Source organism: Ictalurus punctatus, chromosome 11 (assembly GCF_001660625.3).
Source record: "Ictalurus punctatus breed USDA103 chromosome 11, Coco_2.0, whole genome shotgun sequence".
In the NCBI taxonomy this organism is placed as follows: Eukaryota; Metazoa; Chordata; class Actinopteri; order Siluriformes; family Ictaluridae; genus Ictalurus; species Ictalurus punctatus.
In genome coordinates, this window is record NC_030426.2 from 19,836,199 (window position 1) to 19,851,198 (window position 15,000).

Consider the following 15,000-nt stretch of genomic DNA (forward strand, 5'->3'; position numbering starts at 1 on the left):
TCCCACGAACTGGGATGTAATCTAGAATAATGCTTTACGTATTCAGAACGTTTTATTTTTTTATAACCAATGTCCAAGTTGCATAATGCAACCCAAGCTACTTTAAATTACTTGTCAAACACTAATCTGTTTGTGAACGATTATACACCGATTAGCCATAACATTAAATCCACTGACAGCTGAAGTGAAGAACATTGATTATCTTATTACAATGGCATCTGTCAGGGGGCGGGATATATTAGGCAGCAAGTGAACACTCAGTTCTCGAGGTTGATGCGTTGGAAGCAAGTGTAAGGATCTGAGTGACTCTGACAAGGGCCAAATTGTGATGACTGGGTCAGAGCATCTCCAAAACAGCAGGTCTTGTGGGATGTTCCCGATATGCAGCGGTTAGTACCTACCAAAAGTAGTCCAAGGAATGACAACCGGCGACAGGGTCATGGGGAGCGAAGGATCGAATGTCTGGTCAGATCTCGCAGAAGAGCTACTGTAGCACAAATTGCTGAAAAAGTTAATGCTGGCTGTGATAGAAAGGTGTCCGAACACCCAGTGCGTCGCAGCTTGCTGCGTATGGGGCTGCGTAGCCGCAGTCCGGTCAGAGTGCCCATGCTGACCCCTTTCCACCGCCGAAAGCACCTACAGTGGTCACGTCAGCATCAGAACTGGACCATGGAGCAATAGAAGAAGATCATGGCACCAGGATGCCCTATGGGAAGAAGGCAGTGTGATGCTCTGGGCAATGTTCTGCTGGGAAACCTTGTGTCCTGGCATTCATGTGGATGTTACTTTGACACGTACCACCTACTTATTCATTGTTGCAGACCACGTATACCATCATATTGATTGTGAGTGCTTTATTTATGTGGGCGTTTATCATCCTTTCTGTATACTCCAATAAAAGAAAAAACGCATAAAGCTCATTGTACAACGGTAGAGTAGTGTTGTTTTAGATCTACTCTCTATAGGGCTTTTCACACTGCTCTTACCCCAGGGTTATCGTCGTTATAAACCCTGCTTTTAACCCCGGGTAGAGGAACATTTCACACTTGTAATTTAGAAACGGGGTTAGCACGGTTTTTTGCCCGGGTTTATGAAACCCTGCTTTGAAGCAAGGTTAGAGCTGCTTTTGTGGTGTTCACCCCGCATTACTGGGCCAAACGTGTACAGTGTGAAGCGATGCGGTGTTAGAATGTTATGGCTGGATGCTTAGCAACAGACACCCAATCAGAAACTGAACAGCGTGTGCCTCATCATGAGCTGTGTACAGTCACAGAGACCCCATGTGTTGTGTAAACGTTGAAATCAAAATGATTCAACCCTCATTGCAAATCAGGTTTGTTGTCAAAATGTACAGACTTTCAGCTGGTTGCAATGAACAAATCAAACAAAACCAGTTGAAGTAGCTCAACACAGCGAATGCTTCAAGTGGTTTCCCCAAATTCAACTGAAAATGCAACTTATAATGATTTCTCCAGTCTCGAAATTATTCAACCCCTTCATGACGGCATCTTTAGTACTTTAGTAGAGCACGCTTTTGCTGTAATGAGCTGCTGCAAACGAGATGCAGAGCTTCTGGCAGTGTTCCTGAGTAATCTTAGTCCATTCCTCATGAGCAATGGCCTCCAGTTCAGTAATGTTCTTGGGTTTGCGTGCTGCAACCGCCTTCTTCAAATCCCACCAGAGATTTTCTGTGGGGTTCAAGTCAGGTGACTGTGATGGCCCTGTAGAATCTTCCAGGATTTCTTCTGCAACCAAGCCTTGGTGGAATTTGAGGTATGCTTGGGATCATTGTCCTGTTGTAAGGTCCAATGATGCCCAAGCTTCCTCACAGACGCCATGACGTTTTCTCCTAGGATTTCCTGATATTTTAATGAATCCATCTTGCCTTCCACACGCTGCAGGTGCGGAGGTGTGGGAGGCAAGCCTGCCTCCCGTTTTCTTATTTCCGTCCGGACAACAAAGGGAATTGTTAGAAAGTGTTTGAGGGACAATTTAAGAATACCCAGGATTAATAGTTAACCCTGGGTCAAGTATGAGCAGTGTGAAACGTGAAATAAGATAACCCAGGATTCCGTTTACTCAGGGTTTAGAATGACCCGGTGTTAACGATTTCAAGTGTGAAGCCCTTCTGAGAAACGGATATTTTTTGGGTACTCTTGAGCATCTACCGGTCCTCTTCTCACTCTATCTTTTGAGCGTCCTTGCCCCGATACTCTTAGAAAACTCGTTTCGTTTTTTTTTCTCTTAAAACGGTAAGTTGGTGTGCATTACACCTTAAGCTACCTTAAGTACAGTACCTTAAATTTGTGCTATTTAAGAAGAATTACAGGCCCCTAATGAGTAATTAGACTGTCCTAAATCCACTGTAATTTCACCTACAGTGTTCTCAGCAATCTCACTTGTATAGCCCATGTTTCTTGTACAGCTCCATTTCTCTTGCATTTAAAAAAAAAAAAAAAAAAAATATATATATATATACCCTGTCAGTTATTATTTGTTCATCATTAGGATAATTTAACATTATTTAATTGTGATAAATTTGTGACGATTTTTAAGCAAACTACTTTTTAGACATAAGGTAATATTAACACATTTTGCCTTCAGTGTCTAAATGCACTTTTCTCTCAGAGGTAGGAAACATTATTTGAGAGATGATCATTTGATCAGAAATGAAGAAAACACCAAACAGACGAGAATTTAGTTTTTTTTTTTTTTTTTTTGGTTTACAGAAATAGGCCATTGCGGTTCAAAGCAAAATAATATGCCGCTTTTCTGTATTGTGTGTAACGCTTTGTATTAACTGGTGACACAGGTACCATAAGCTGGGTACAGGCTTTAACCCAAACACGTTGGACAAGCAGAAGGAGAGGCAGAGAGGTTTACCCAAGCAGGTGTTTGAGTCAGATGAGCTGCCGGACCCCAGCAGCTATCAGGACGATCAGGTAAAAAACATCTGCACACACACTGACCTGGAGTTTCCATTCACCACGAGGTTAGGATTAAAATGTGAGCAGGGAATTAAGAAAATGAAAAGGTAAAAGAAACCAGCTTGGGTAATTAATCATTTGTGTGTATTTGACAGGATGATCTGAAGCGCAGGTCCATGTCCATAGATGACACTCCTCGGGGTAGTTGGGCTTGCAGTATATTTGACCTGAAGAACTCTCAGCCTGATGCTCTGCTCCCTCATCTGCTGGACCGAGTGCCGAATGAGGAGATCGACCGGCACAACGAGGAGCAACGCAAATCCAACAGGCACCGAGAGCTCTTCGCTCTGCACCCGGCACTCGACGAGGTGTGTTAGCGGTTTCAGTCTGTTAAGCACAAACCGCTGTCTTCTGTAACTAAACATACAGTCATACTAGCAAGTGACACATCACTCCTTTCACTTGTAGTTGTGTAGCCTGTGGGCTTGTATTGTCCAGCATTTTTGTTCCACTGAGAAGCAGTAGTAGCTGTATGCAGCATCTATATGGAATAAATTTGTGCCAAAAGTATTGAACGTAACTTTTCAAGAAACGAGCAAAAAATATACAATGAGAAAGAAGACAAAACACTCTGTAAAAGAAAACAATGAACCCGGTGGCAAAAATTTAACATGAACAGCCTTCAAATAAACAGCATTCTTTATTAACTGTTCTCTAAGCTTCGTTTTCACTGATCATGTTTTACGTTGTAGTTTACGTTCTCCATTCTGGCACAAATCTCTCGCGTAGCGAGGCTTAACAGCACTTACTCTGATTTGCTAGTGAGATTTGGATCGACAGTTCCCTGACCTGGAAGTAGAGACTTCATTGGCGTGAATTTTGGAGAGCGTTAAGGATGCGGTTCTCTGTATAGTTAGTGTTTGTGCTTTGTATCGGAAATTACTTACTTACTTAGTCAGGATATTAGTTTGCAATTAATATTCGAGGTTTGGGGAGTCTCATACGACCATTTTTTCGAGATGAGCTCTCAGGAGCAGCAAGCAGCATCCCCCCCCTCCTCCTCCTCCTCAGCTGGACACTGAGCTGTCGATCCAAATCTTACTAGCCAATGAGAGTAAATCACTGTTAAGCCCCGCCCACACAAGAGGTTTGTGCTAGAATGGCGAACGTAAACTTGCGGAGAGTAAACGAAAAGTTTGAAAGCGCAAACAAAATCTCTAGTGAAATTGTTTGCCACTAAGTTCATTGGTTTCAGTTTCAGAGTGTTTTTTTTTTTTTCTTTCTTTCTCATTGTATATTTTTCTTCATTTCTTGACGTTACGTTCACACGTTGCTTTGTTGGCAGATTAGCAAAGCAAGCTAACAATTTAAGCTAAGCTATGTACAGTCACCAGAGGCACCAACGGTCTCTGCTACTTCCTTCTAAGCTTTAGGTGTTGTATGAAATTGTAGCTTTTGTATAGCCAGTCGTGTGAAATTTACAAGCTTTACAACTTTACTCTGTTGCTCTGTCGCTGAAATTGAAGCTTTCTGAGACACGTGCGTTCAAATATGTACGTTCGAACGTAAAAAAAATGAATTGTCTCCTGTTTTCTGACAACACATGGCTGGTTTAAGGATTATAAAAACGTATAGTATATTTTATAAGGGATTGTGAGTATATGTGTTATAGCTACTGTGTATTTTGCAAGTTTTAGCTGCTTATTTGTATTTCATTCCCATTGCTTTCTCGTTTTTTACTTAATTTTTTAAGGAGGAGCCAATTGAGCGGCACTGTGTTCCTGATGTTCCAAAAGAGCACTTTGGGCAGAGACTGCTTGTTAAGTGCTTATCCCTGAAGTAAGTGCAGGACAATGTAAAAAAAAAAAAAAAAAAAGTCTCCTACTATGCAGTATTACTTCCTGTTTTACACTGACTCCCTGCTGTCCCTTTTCAGGTTTGAGATCGAGATTGAGCCAATATTTGCAAGTTTGGCCTTGTATGATGTCAAGGAAAAGAAAAAGGTAAGCTTTTATGTCTGTGCTTTTATTTTTTATATATATATATGTATGTACGTCTGTATATATATGTGTGTGTGTGTGTGTAAATTTAAGTAATACCAAATAGTCAGCATTTTAATCTCATATTCATCGTCATAATAATTAATGCGAGTACAGCACCGAAAACAAAAATTATGCTACTGTACTGTATGCTACTTTATACACTATTTTATTTCTTACATTATTATGGCTGTAGGTTTGGCCATTATGCTGCTCCATAATCTGACACTAGAGGGCAGCAGTCACCATTTTAAAGAATCCTTGTTAAACAAGGCCTTACAGGGTTCTTCATTTCAAACTCTTAACTTTATTGTTCTTTTTGTTTCCCTTCAGATATCAGAGAACTTTTTCTTTGACCTGAATTCGGAGCAGACCAAAGCCATGCTGCGTCCTCACATCCAGACAGCTGCTATCTCCACCCTGGCCCGCTCCGCCATCTTCTCCATCACCTACCCCTCCCAAGATGTCTTCCTGGTCATAAAGGTTAGCTCTTCTCGTCTGTTCTCATCTCTTCCTATCCTGAAGCTGTAAACAGATACAGAATTTTAACATTTTTACATGTTCTCCTGTGCACGAAGGATTTGGATTTATTCACAGACTCAAAGAAACAATGAACCCAAAAAAAATTCTAGCCAAGAATCAAGTATTGAACAGCATTGTAGTATAATATAAATTAATCTTTGTTTTGTTGTAGTTAAAATGATCCATTAAAATATTCTTTTACCAACATGACCATTTTTCAAGTTGGTTTAGTTTCCTTGATTTTTAAAAAAAAATCTTTGTTTATTTATTTTTTGCCATCGTATTCTGATATAACCGAATGTAATTCTCCCGGTTAACAGTTCATCCGCTGCGAATAGTGGACAGAACACGAAAGGTGAAATACACAGCAGGTTAATGTTGTCTTGCTTATTGAACAAAAACTGTTCTGTTTGTGTAGCTTGAAAAGGTTCTACAGCAGGGGGATATAGGAGAATGTGCAGAGCCTTACATGGTCTTCAAGGAGTCAGATGCTGCCAAAGTAAGACTTTTTATGGATAAACCTAATGTAATCAATCCCCCTTTGGCTTCCTGTGAACGGGGATGGTTCCTTCATCTGTTACAGTATGATTTGTTAATGTTTATTTGTAGAATAAGGAGAAGCTGGAGAAGCTGCGTGCTCAGTCGGAGCAGTTCTGCCAGAGGCTCGGTCGTTACAGGATGCCCTTCGCTTGGACCGCCATCCATCTGATGAACATAGTCAACAGTGCTGGCAGTCTGGAGAGAGACACCGAGCTGGAAATGGGCCTGCCAGGTCAGCCTGCTCAACTGCAAAAAAACTGCACAAAATATTTTTGCTTTTAGTCTTTATAGGATTTTGCAGAGTTTTTTTTTTCAAAATTTGCCAGCTTGCAGAAAAATTAGACCTTTTAGTTGTACTCATGTTTGACGGGAATGACTCGAATAGGGCTTTGTCTGAATGCATGTTGTGATGATGTCACATGACGCGTCTTGACCCAAATCTGTGGAAAATCTGCGGTAATTTTTAAAAATCACAAGCTCTGATGAATATCGCAGAGCTTGCTTGGTTTGCGTTCATTTCTGCGACCGCAAAATCCTGGAGGGACTGTTAAATGGTTACATCACTACACGAATTGAATACTAGCATTGAAAAGAAATGCATGTCCAAGCTTTAATACCAGATATCAATCCAAAATTGTGTTGTTGTGTTAGTAAGTGTTGTATTGGCTTTGGAGGTGCAGTTTGTAATATTTCAAATAGTTCCCAGACCTACAATAATCATAAAAAATGCTTTATCAAACCTGTGATTGACAAAAATTAAGTTCCATGTACATTGTTAGCTCCGCCCCCAGCCAGAACTGAACCGCTTAAACATAGTGTCGGCTGAGGGGATGGGCTCAGTTTGCAACATCAGTTGCAATGGTTACATTTGTACTTTTTTGTAACGTCTTTGTAAATATTGGAAGAATTGTAATATTATAATGAGTTACAATGTTTTTTAATTGGCATTTTCTCAGGAAAACGATGTCATATTGCATATAAAGCAACCATATTTCTTGCATGGAAATGATCAATATACAAAGAAATGTCCTTGCTATCACAGGGCTCTACAGTGCGATCATTTCTGTAAACATACAGTATTGTCTCTCTCCTTCACTTTTTTCACCAACTTGTCTCGGCTCACGCACAGCGCATTCGCTTCATTTCAACTCAGGGTTGCCAGATATCACTAGAAAAGTCAACTGCAGTTTCCATGTTTTGATTTAATCCCCCAAAATAACTCAAAATTATCAGCAGACATGGCAACACTGTACTGGGGAACCGATCTAAAAGGAACAACTGATAAACAAAAATCTAATAAAATGTAAAAAGAGAAAATGTGCTTAGTTATAAATAAATCATTTAATATAAAAATAGATATTATAATAACTTCATAAAATATAAATAAAATGAGAAAATAAATTGTTTAATTACTATGGGTTGCCCTTAATATCAATTTGACGTTAAGCTTAGTAGGCTATTATCCTTTTTCCTAATATGGATCATGCTTGTGTTAGTCTACTTTTAATTAGGACTCTTTATTGTTTAAGATATTTAAAAATAAATATTTTATGTTTGTTTATTTATCAAATAACCAACAGTATTTCTCAGTGCTATTATTTTAATTCAATTAACCATGAGCAGAGAGCTTACATTTAACTGTTTATGATAGACCTCCTGATTAAAGTTTAAACTAAAAAAAAAAAGATCGGTATCTGGATCGGTATCGGTCATAAAACTCCTGATCGGAGCGTCAGTAATGAAGACCGTTAAACTAAAGCGCTTTGGATCTGATGGGTAAATGAACTCTCCCAATCACATCCTATATGAGCTTATTCAGATATATACACAATATACACAGAGTGGTTCGAGAACTGACTCCAGCCCAGAACCATGACAGTGGAAAATGTCTAATAGTGTAGCTTTAAATATATTTAAGAGAAGCAGACTTCAAACACTGAACATTGAATCTTATTGTATTTGTTTACAAGGTGGAACAGGTTAACGGTTGTTTTAACTGAAGATATTACAGTTAATTTATCAGAAGGTAAATCGATTTGTCATGGCTCACACCATGCTCCTAAATACTGTCATAATTGTCCAGCTCAAGTTTTCTCATGCCTACTTGTTATACTGTGGCACATTAATGTTACCATCTCTTTAAAAAAAAAAAAAAAAAAAAAAACTAACTAAACTTCAACCGTGCTCCGAAATCGTTGACTGTGCTCCTAAATTTTTGTAATTAGCAGCACAAGTGCTCCTAAAAGAAATTGTTACCGTAGAGCCCTGCATAAACCTTCCAAAAACCAAACCTGTACCACCCTCATACAGCTGAGAGAAGAGGGGAAAGAGTGGGGGGAAAAAAAGTAAATAAATAAAGAATAAACACAGATGTACAGATTATCATCTACTAAGTGACATTTAGTGTTAAATATCGTCAGTCAGGATCAGGAAAGCAGAGCAAACCTTTAATAAAATTCGAGAAAGGGATCCCAGGTACTACTGAGGGTTTTAAGAGAACCCCCCCCCCCCCCCCCCCCCCCCCCCCCCCTTCCCCAGCCAGTCAGTATATTTAGGACAACTGACAAGGAAGAACAGAATAAACTTGAAGCATGTTAATGACTTATTTAACTGTAAAATGTTTTGTCTTCGGGAAGGACACGCTTCATCTTTGACCTGTTTATAAACTAGAATTTTATTTTAATGGCGTGGTTGCCTTGTGGCGAGTCACGCTCCTTTGAATTGCAGTTTTGTTGATATCGATTTCGCTCCGTGTTGATACAGAGAGGAAGGGTTCCTGGTCTGAGCGGAGGAACTCCAGCATTGTGGGTCGGCGCTCTTTAGAGAGGACCACCAGTGGGGATGAGTACTGCAATCTGACCAGCTTCAGGCCTGCTACACTCACCGTCACCAACTTCTTCAAACAGGTCAGTCTTCACTGTTGTGAAATGGCAGTCTGCATTAGGAACTCGATGTAACTGACTGCCATCACAGTAAAATATAAAGGTTAAGATTTGCTGTACATAAGTAGATGAAGTGCTAATATTTGCAGAGCTTGCGTTAATATTTATGTATGATTTTTCTTGGCAAGCCTTAGGTCTGCTTGTTGGATAATGCGTAGACTAAACTTTTAAATGAACTTTTATTTGCATTGTTAGAGTTTTTTTTTTTTATTATTATTAGGATGACATTTATAGGATCGTTAACACTTATACTACTTGCATGATTTTGTTTGTTATAGGAAGGAGATCGGCTAAGCGATGAGGATCTGTATAAGTTCTTGGCTGACATGAGGCGGCCCTCTTCAGTGTTGCGCAGACTGAGGCCTATTACAGGTGGGCTTGAAAACTAATTGGACTCAGGAACTAAAACTCCAGGCAAAAGTACTGATATCCATGACAGATTTCCTTTATTTATTTATTTACTTATTCATTTAAAAAAAAAAAAGGAGTCAAAAATGTGTTTCTGGAATGCCAGACAGAGATTTCATTAACATAAAGCGAGGGAAATTATTTTTTTTTTTTTTTTTTTATGCCTTGGGCTTTATTTACAGAGTCGGGTGTTTTTGGTAATGGGTGAAATCCATTTTTGCAGAATTTATGGATGAATGTAATAGAGTCTTCCTAATAAGTGAAGCATCTAGGTTTATGATGAATCATTAAAGCACGGAACGTGTTTTCAGAGTTCTGCTGTGCACTTTAAAAACTGAAGCTTTTATTTAGTTGCTTTATTTGCTAGATTCATTTAGGAAAATACCCAATTTAATGCTGAATGTTTTCATTTGCCTCTTATCAGGTTGAAAAAACACACTTACAGCAAATATTCAACTGCATAATAGTATTACAAGGACAGATAGCTGATATGAATCATAGATAAGTAAGATAAGTAATCATAGATGAGTAAGAGCCCACAAGCTGTTATTATTATTTATTATCGTATGCCTTCACTTATAAGGTTTTAATTATACCTTGATTAAAATAAATTAAGCAAATGTAATTAAAGTTGCAGTAAGCAGTGTTGGAAAATGTCCCATAGACACTGAAGGAGTTTAGTCTGTTCCTTCACTACCACCCTTTCCATAGATCTGCACAGGCAGAAATCAGTGATCTCTCAGTATAGCATAAAGATCAACAAAGTGTTTTTTTGTTTTGTTTTTTTTTGTTTTGTTTTTTTAAAAAAAAATTTTAAAAAAAAATTGGCTGTGCTTACATTATATACATTTCCTTAGACTGCACTATTAATTTTTTTTGTGCACTTACCATATACAGTCAGGCCCATAAGTATTTGGACAGTGACGCTTTTTAAAAGAATTTTAAAATAATTTTGTCTCCCACCACAATGGATTTGAAATGAAGCAGTCAAGATATGATTAAATTGTAGATGTTCAGCTTTAATTCAAGGGGTTTAACAAAAATATCGCATTAACCACTTAGGAATTACAACCGTAGAGTACATCCATTTTCACAGGCTCAAAAGTAATCGAATAATTGACTGATGAGCAGTTCCATGGCCAGGTGCGGCCTGTTTATTATTCACCACCTGTAAAAGATGTTGAATAATGTTCTATAACAGCAGCTCTGATTTGATAGTATTTCGGGCACAAGGTTTATGTTAATGTGCTTGCTGTAATGTTACCGTTTCTGTAGTAACAAAGTAACAAGTCCGACATCACGCGTGACGTAGCTAAAATCCTGTTGGTTGGTTGGTGGGTTAGTTGTGTGGTTGGGTGGTTAGTTGGTTGGATGGGTTGGTGGTTGGTTAGTTGGGTGGTTGAGGTATAAAAAAACAATGTACAAATAAATTATATATTTTTTAACTACTTAGTGATTAGGTTGATCTCAAATATTTGTTTGAAGTAAAAGTCAAAGTGGCTGAATTTGTGGTATAATTAAAATTCGTCAGTCTCATCAAGTGAATGCTGGGAAATTTACCAGCATTTGAATTCCCTCAGTTGACCCGACGAAGCGTTTTGTTAAATAGCAAGATGTTTTTAATATTCCACAAGTCATCTGAAGTCTTTGTCTTTCGACTACTAGACTTTTTGGATCACTTATTGATTATTATACTTTAATGTTTATAGCTCAGCTGAAGATCGACATCTCTCCTGCACCTGAGAACCCCCACTACTGTTTGACTCCAGAGCTACTTCAGGTCAAGCCTTATCCAGACACCCGAGTACGGCCCACCAGGGAGATCTTGGAGTTCCCAGCCAAAGACATCTATGTGCCCAACACCACGTACAGGTACCACAGCTGAGCTCTGTTTCACCCGGTTACAGACCTATTACAGATCTGTTGCAATCTGTTTAAAACCATTTAGATATCATTAATCGTTTGAACTCCAAGGTTTTATTTATTTTGGACTTTGAGTGCAGCATCAGCCACTACATGGCTTGCTCAGTGGTCCAACAGTGTGGCATCCTGGGATTTGACTTTCTGGTCATTAGCACAGAATTGTAAGCACTGAGAAACATGTTTCAGTTCGCCTTTCCAAATGCTGTTAAGTAACATGACCTTGCTACAGCTTTCAAGCTGACAGGTCCAAACTGCTATTTTAGTCAAGGCCTGTTTAGAAGGTAAGGGGTTATGTTGACACAGTCATCTACAAAGCATGCGTGTGTCTGACAGTAGTTAGCAAAGCTGACATTCTGCTTGTTTGGACATGCTAAAATATCTTAATATATTTATAGTGAATTGCTATGTACACAAAAAAGTCAGAGTTTGTATAAATCTAATATATTTTATTTATGTAAGGAATAATTGATGCATGCCTACGTTGGTAATGTGCATTATTTTCTAATAATTCAACAGACTGGACTCAATTATTCCACTTATACCACAGTTACCACACCTCAAGACATTGTTCAGATGTTTCATTTCAAGACATTTGTCAGGGTTTTGTCCTTAAAACGCTCTTACTTGCGCATCCAAAATGTAATTTTAGAGCTAGTAACGGAGGATTGAGCCACTGATATTCAGTTATTGGAGAGGGAGAGTTCATAGGCGTGGTTTTTCATATTTGTTTCCTCTTTAATGCTGATATGTAAATAGTAAATTAATATCAATAGGCCTAGTTGTTCACAGGGATTTTAGTTTTTATTACTGCAGAAAATACAACGAATAATTGGATAAACGTTGATACTTGTTTACCGACTTTTATGTCTCATTACTGCAATCACACGTTTTCTCACGTGCGCTCTCACATTTTTTGCTCTCTCTCTCTCTCTCCAATAACTACGTATCAAGGGCTTTGCCTCTGCTTCGCCTCATGGCTACATTACTACCTCGGGTGCGCATTGTTTTTCTAATAATTAAATGGCCCATCATCAATTATTCCTTACTTATTTCTGGAAAATCACATTTTTCTGAAAATCAAACTTTTCCGCTATTTCAGTTCACTTCACTTGGTGAAGTGATATGGAACTGTAATGCGGTCAAGACCTGACTGGAACTACTTCAGCTGTGCGTTTAGTGAAAAATAATTGCACACCTCAGAACGTCTATCCGCCAATCAGAATCGAGAATTCGACAGCGCTGTGGTACAAGTGTACATATTTTCTGTAGGTATTGATTAAATGGTCATTTATTAAATCTGTTGATGGTTAACCATAGCTAGCTTTCTGTAAGTAAGGAATAGAACACTTGGGGTGGTTTATTGTTTATTGTATGAAGGCATATCCCGAAGTGTTTTATTCCTTTACACCAAACAATCCAGCAATGGTAAGAATTTTGTATTCACTAAAGAGCAAAACATTGCACTTTATATCCGTTTATAATCACATTGTTACATTGTTGCGAAACAAACCCCAGCTTGTCATGTTACTTGCAATTGCAAAGCACAAAACCATCTGTCCTAAAGACAGCGTTACCTCTAGCTGTTACAAAGCACTGACACTGGACACTCCTTCAAGAAAATGTGAAGTAAGTTGTTACGAAGTTATTTGAGTGAAGTGAGTATTTCAAGACAAAATCTGTGCTATTGGGTGGATTGATTTTATTTTGTTATAAAAATCGTGCACCTTTCTGTTTCTCAGGGCAAATCTGTAAACAAACATTTACTGTACACTTGTGTACATCGTGTAACCAGGAGTCAATATGACTCAGTAACATAAAAGAGCATCATGTTTCTTGACTAGCACAAAACATTAGCACGGCTTAAATATGGTATTAAGTTAAAATGCAGTATAAAAACAAGAAAGTGAGAACTACTTAACATGGATGCCTTGTGAGACTAGTTTGATTTCTGTAGATGCTTAGTGTATATAGTTGCAAAGATATAGAGTTTCCAAAATGGGGTTTAATAAGAATAAAATATGTCGCTAGAAGTGTGCTCAGCTCTGTTTTTCATTCTCTACAGCAATTTTCTAAATAATTCAAAAAGTAAAAGTCTGTAGCAAGACTGCACGTGCAGCGTCTGTACGTTTGACGCTCATGGTCAGGTTGATGAACTGTTTCGGTTGCAACATGCTTCGACGACAAGTCGGCACCTTTGGACTGAGTGTGGGAGAAGGGGAAGCTTGTGTTGGCCAGAGTCACTGCCGCCTGTGAGAACATTTTGATTGGTTGAGAGTTGCGTGATCAGTCAGGTTCACTGGAACTGTGCCAAAGGCCTGATGGAGATCTTTGTGAATTTGAGGGTGTAAGAGCTCCCTTTTCCAGGTCTCCAGTAGATCCCTTTCCTGCGCAGAGTACGATTCCTTGACCGCATCCAGGTGTAGTGCCCATTTAGATTGGTGCCACCACATGCGTTAAACCACCAACCACCTGAAAATGAAAAATCGAGTTACTGTAATGTTCAACATTGTGTAGTTTAAAAAAAAAATAACTGCCCGTAACTGACATAATTTCAAATCCATAAATTTTAGTGTCGCTACCTGAGTAGCTGCGAGAGCAGCTGGACCCATCGAGATTGTCGTTGTCCTTATCTTTGGTCGAGAACATCATGCCAGTGTGGTTGCTCATGGCATCAGGCAGGTTACCAGACAGATGAGTCAGATGGATAGTGTAATAAGATGCAGGACCGTCCAGAATGAACATGTACTCGATGAATCTTCTCTCATCCTTCCAGTCCTCCATTTCAATGCTGAGAATGTAGTCCCCCTGCCTGGCAATGGAGTAGATCTTTGCCAATCCAAGCCAAAATTCATCTGCAATACATTAACAGCAATGTTTATCGGTTGCAGTCTTGATTACTTAAGACCAAGACCGTTTTAAGAAAACCTGAAAACGTGTTCTTTGCTAGTCCAGATTCTAGGTCTGGTCTGACCGTTTTGATGGAAGTTCATTGTAGCATGAACACATCCCGATCTATGAGATTTCTTCCTGTATACCAAGTCAGGTTTGAACTATTATCTAATCGAAATTTCTTTATATTGCACAGGTGTTGGATTGGCTTGGTTACTTACTTTCCAGATTTCCAAATCCAAGCTCATATATGTCCCAGGTCTGATCAAAGTCCACTGTACCATCCACTCGCTGTTGAATAACCGTGGCTGCTCGTTCTGCAAAAGCCAATAATTTCAGGAAAGATGTAAAAAGATTTTTGAAAGAAAATTTGATTAGTTTTTGTGTTGCTGGTTTATTTTTTAGTTCAAGAAATGAAAGCCTAAATTGAAGCTGTTTAGATTTGCTGTTTAGAACCATGTGCAAGCCAGCGGCTGTAAAGAAAACTACTCCTACTTTTGGTGGTTGAAATGTGTTTTCTCTCTTACCCGAGCTGATCTCGCAGTACACGTCGAATGGCTCGGATTGGTTGGGTTTGATGGGGTAAACTCCACTCTTCCGCTGGCCTCTATTAAACACTTCGCTGCAGTCTGTTGGAAGATCTGCAACAAACCGCACCGAACAGCTCAAAAGCGTGAACTTTCATCGAGTAGAAACCATTTTTTTGTTTTTTGACTCACCGTTTGTGTCCGTGCTCGCGTTGGTTGAGTTACTTCTCAGATATTTGAGAAGGTTTGGAGCTTCTTGGTTTGACTCTGCAGTTTTCTCGGC

The 15,000-nt window shown here is 39.0% G+C and overlaps 2 protein-coding genes across 22 annotated transcripts in view; one reads left to right on the forward strand and one right to left on the reverse strand.

The window, feature by feature from the left end:
* Positions 1 to 15,000, forward strand: part of dock7 (dedicator of cytokinesis 7) — a 70,141-nt gene that overhangs the window by 12,898 nt on the left and 42,243 nt on the right. For all 21 annotated transcript variants that reach the window (XM_047158437.2, XM_047158442.2, XM_053683829.1 and 18 more), the window contains exons 5-14: positions 2,813 to 2,942; positions 3,083 to 3,295; positions 4,681 to 4,766; positions 4,864 to 4,930; positions 5,300 to 5,449; positions 5,907 to 5,987; positions 6,098 to 6,260; positions 8,792 to 8,934; positions 9,249 to 9,342; positions 11,088 to 11,250. In XM_047158437.2, coding sequence (XP_047014393.1) covers positions 2,813 to 2,942; positions 3,083 to 3,295; positions 4,681 to 4,766; positions 4,864 to 4,930; positions 5,300 to 5,449; positions 5,907 to 5,987; positions 6,098 to 6,260; positions 8,792 to 8,934; positions 9,249 to 9,342; positions 11,088 to 11,250 — 1,290 coding nt within the window. The remainder of the gene's footprint in view (positions 1 to 2,812; positions 2,943 to 3,082; positions 3,296 to 4,680; positions 4,767 to 4,863; positions 4,931 to 5,299; positions 5,450 to 5,906; positions 5,988 to 6,097; positions 6,261 to 8,791; positions 8,935 to 9,248; positions 9,343 to 11,087; positions 11,251 to 15,000) is intronic.
* angptl3 (angiopoietin-like 3) overlaps positions 12,981 to 15,000 on the reverse strand; it is a 3,056-nt gene continuing 1,036 nt past the window's right edge. Inside the window, exons 3-7 of the mRNA XM_017479734.3 lie at positions 14,910 to 15,000; positions 14,718 to 14,831; positions 14,412 to 14,507; positions 13,881 to 14,153; positions 12,981 to 13,770 (exon numbers count right to left, since the gene is read on the reverse strand). The exon at positions 14,910 to 15,000 is cut by the window's right edge and continues 27 nt beyond it. Of these exons, the coding sequence (XP_017335223.1) occupies positions 13,595 to 13,770; positions 13,881 to 14,153; positions 14,412 to 14,507; positions 14,718 to 14,831; positions 14,910 to 15,000 (750 nt within the window). The 3' untranslated portion in view covers positions 12,981 to 13,594. The remainder of the gene's footprint in view (positions 13,771 to 13,880; positions 14,154 to 14,411; positions 14,508 to 14,717; positions 14,832 to 14,909) is intronic.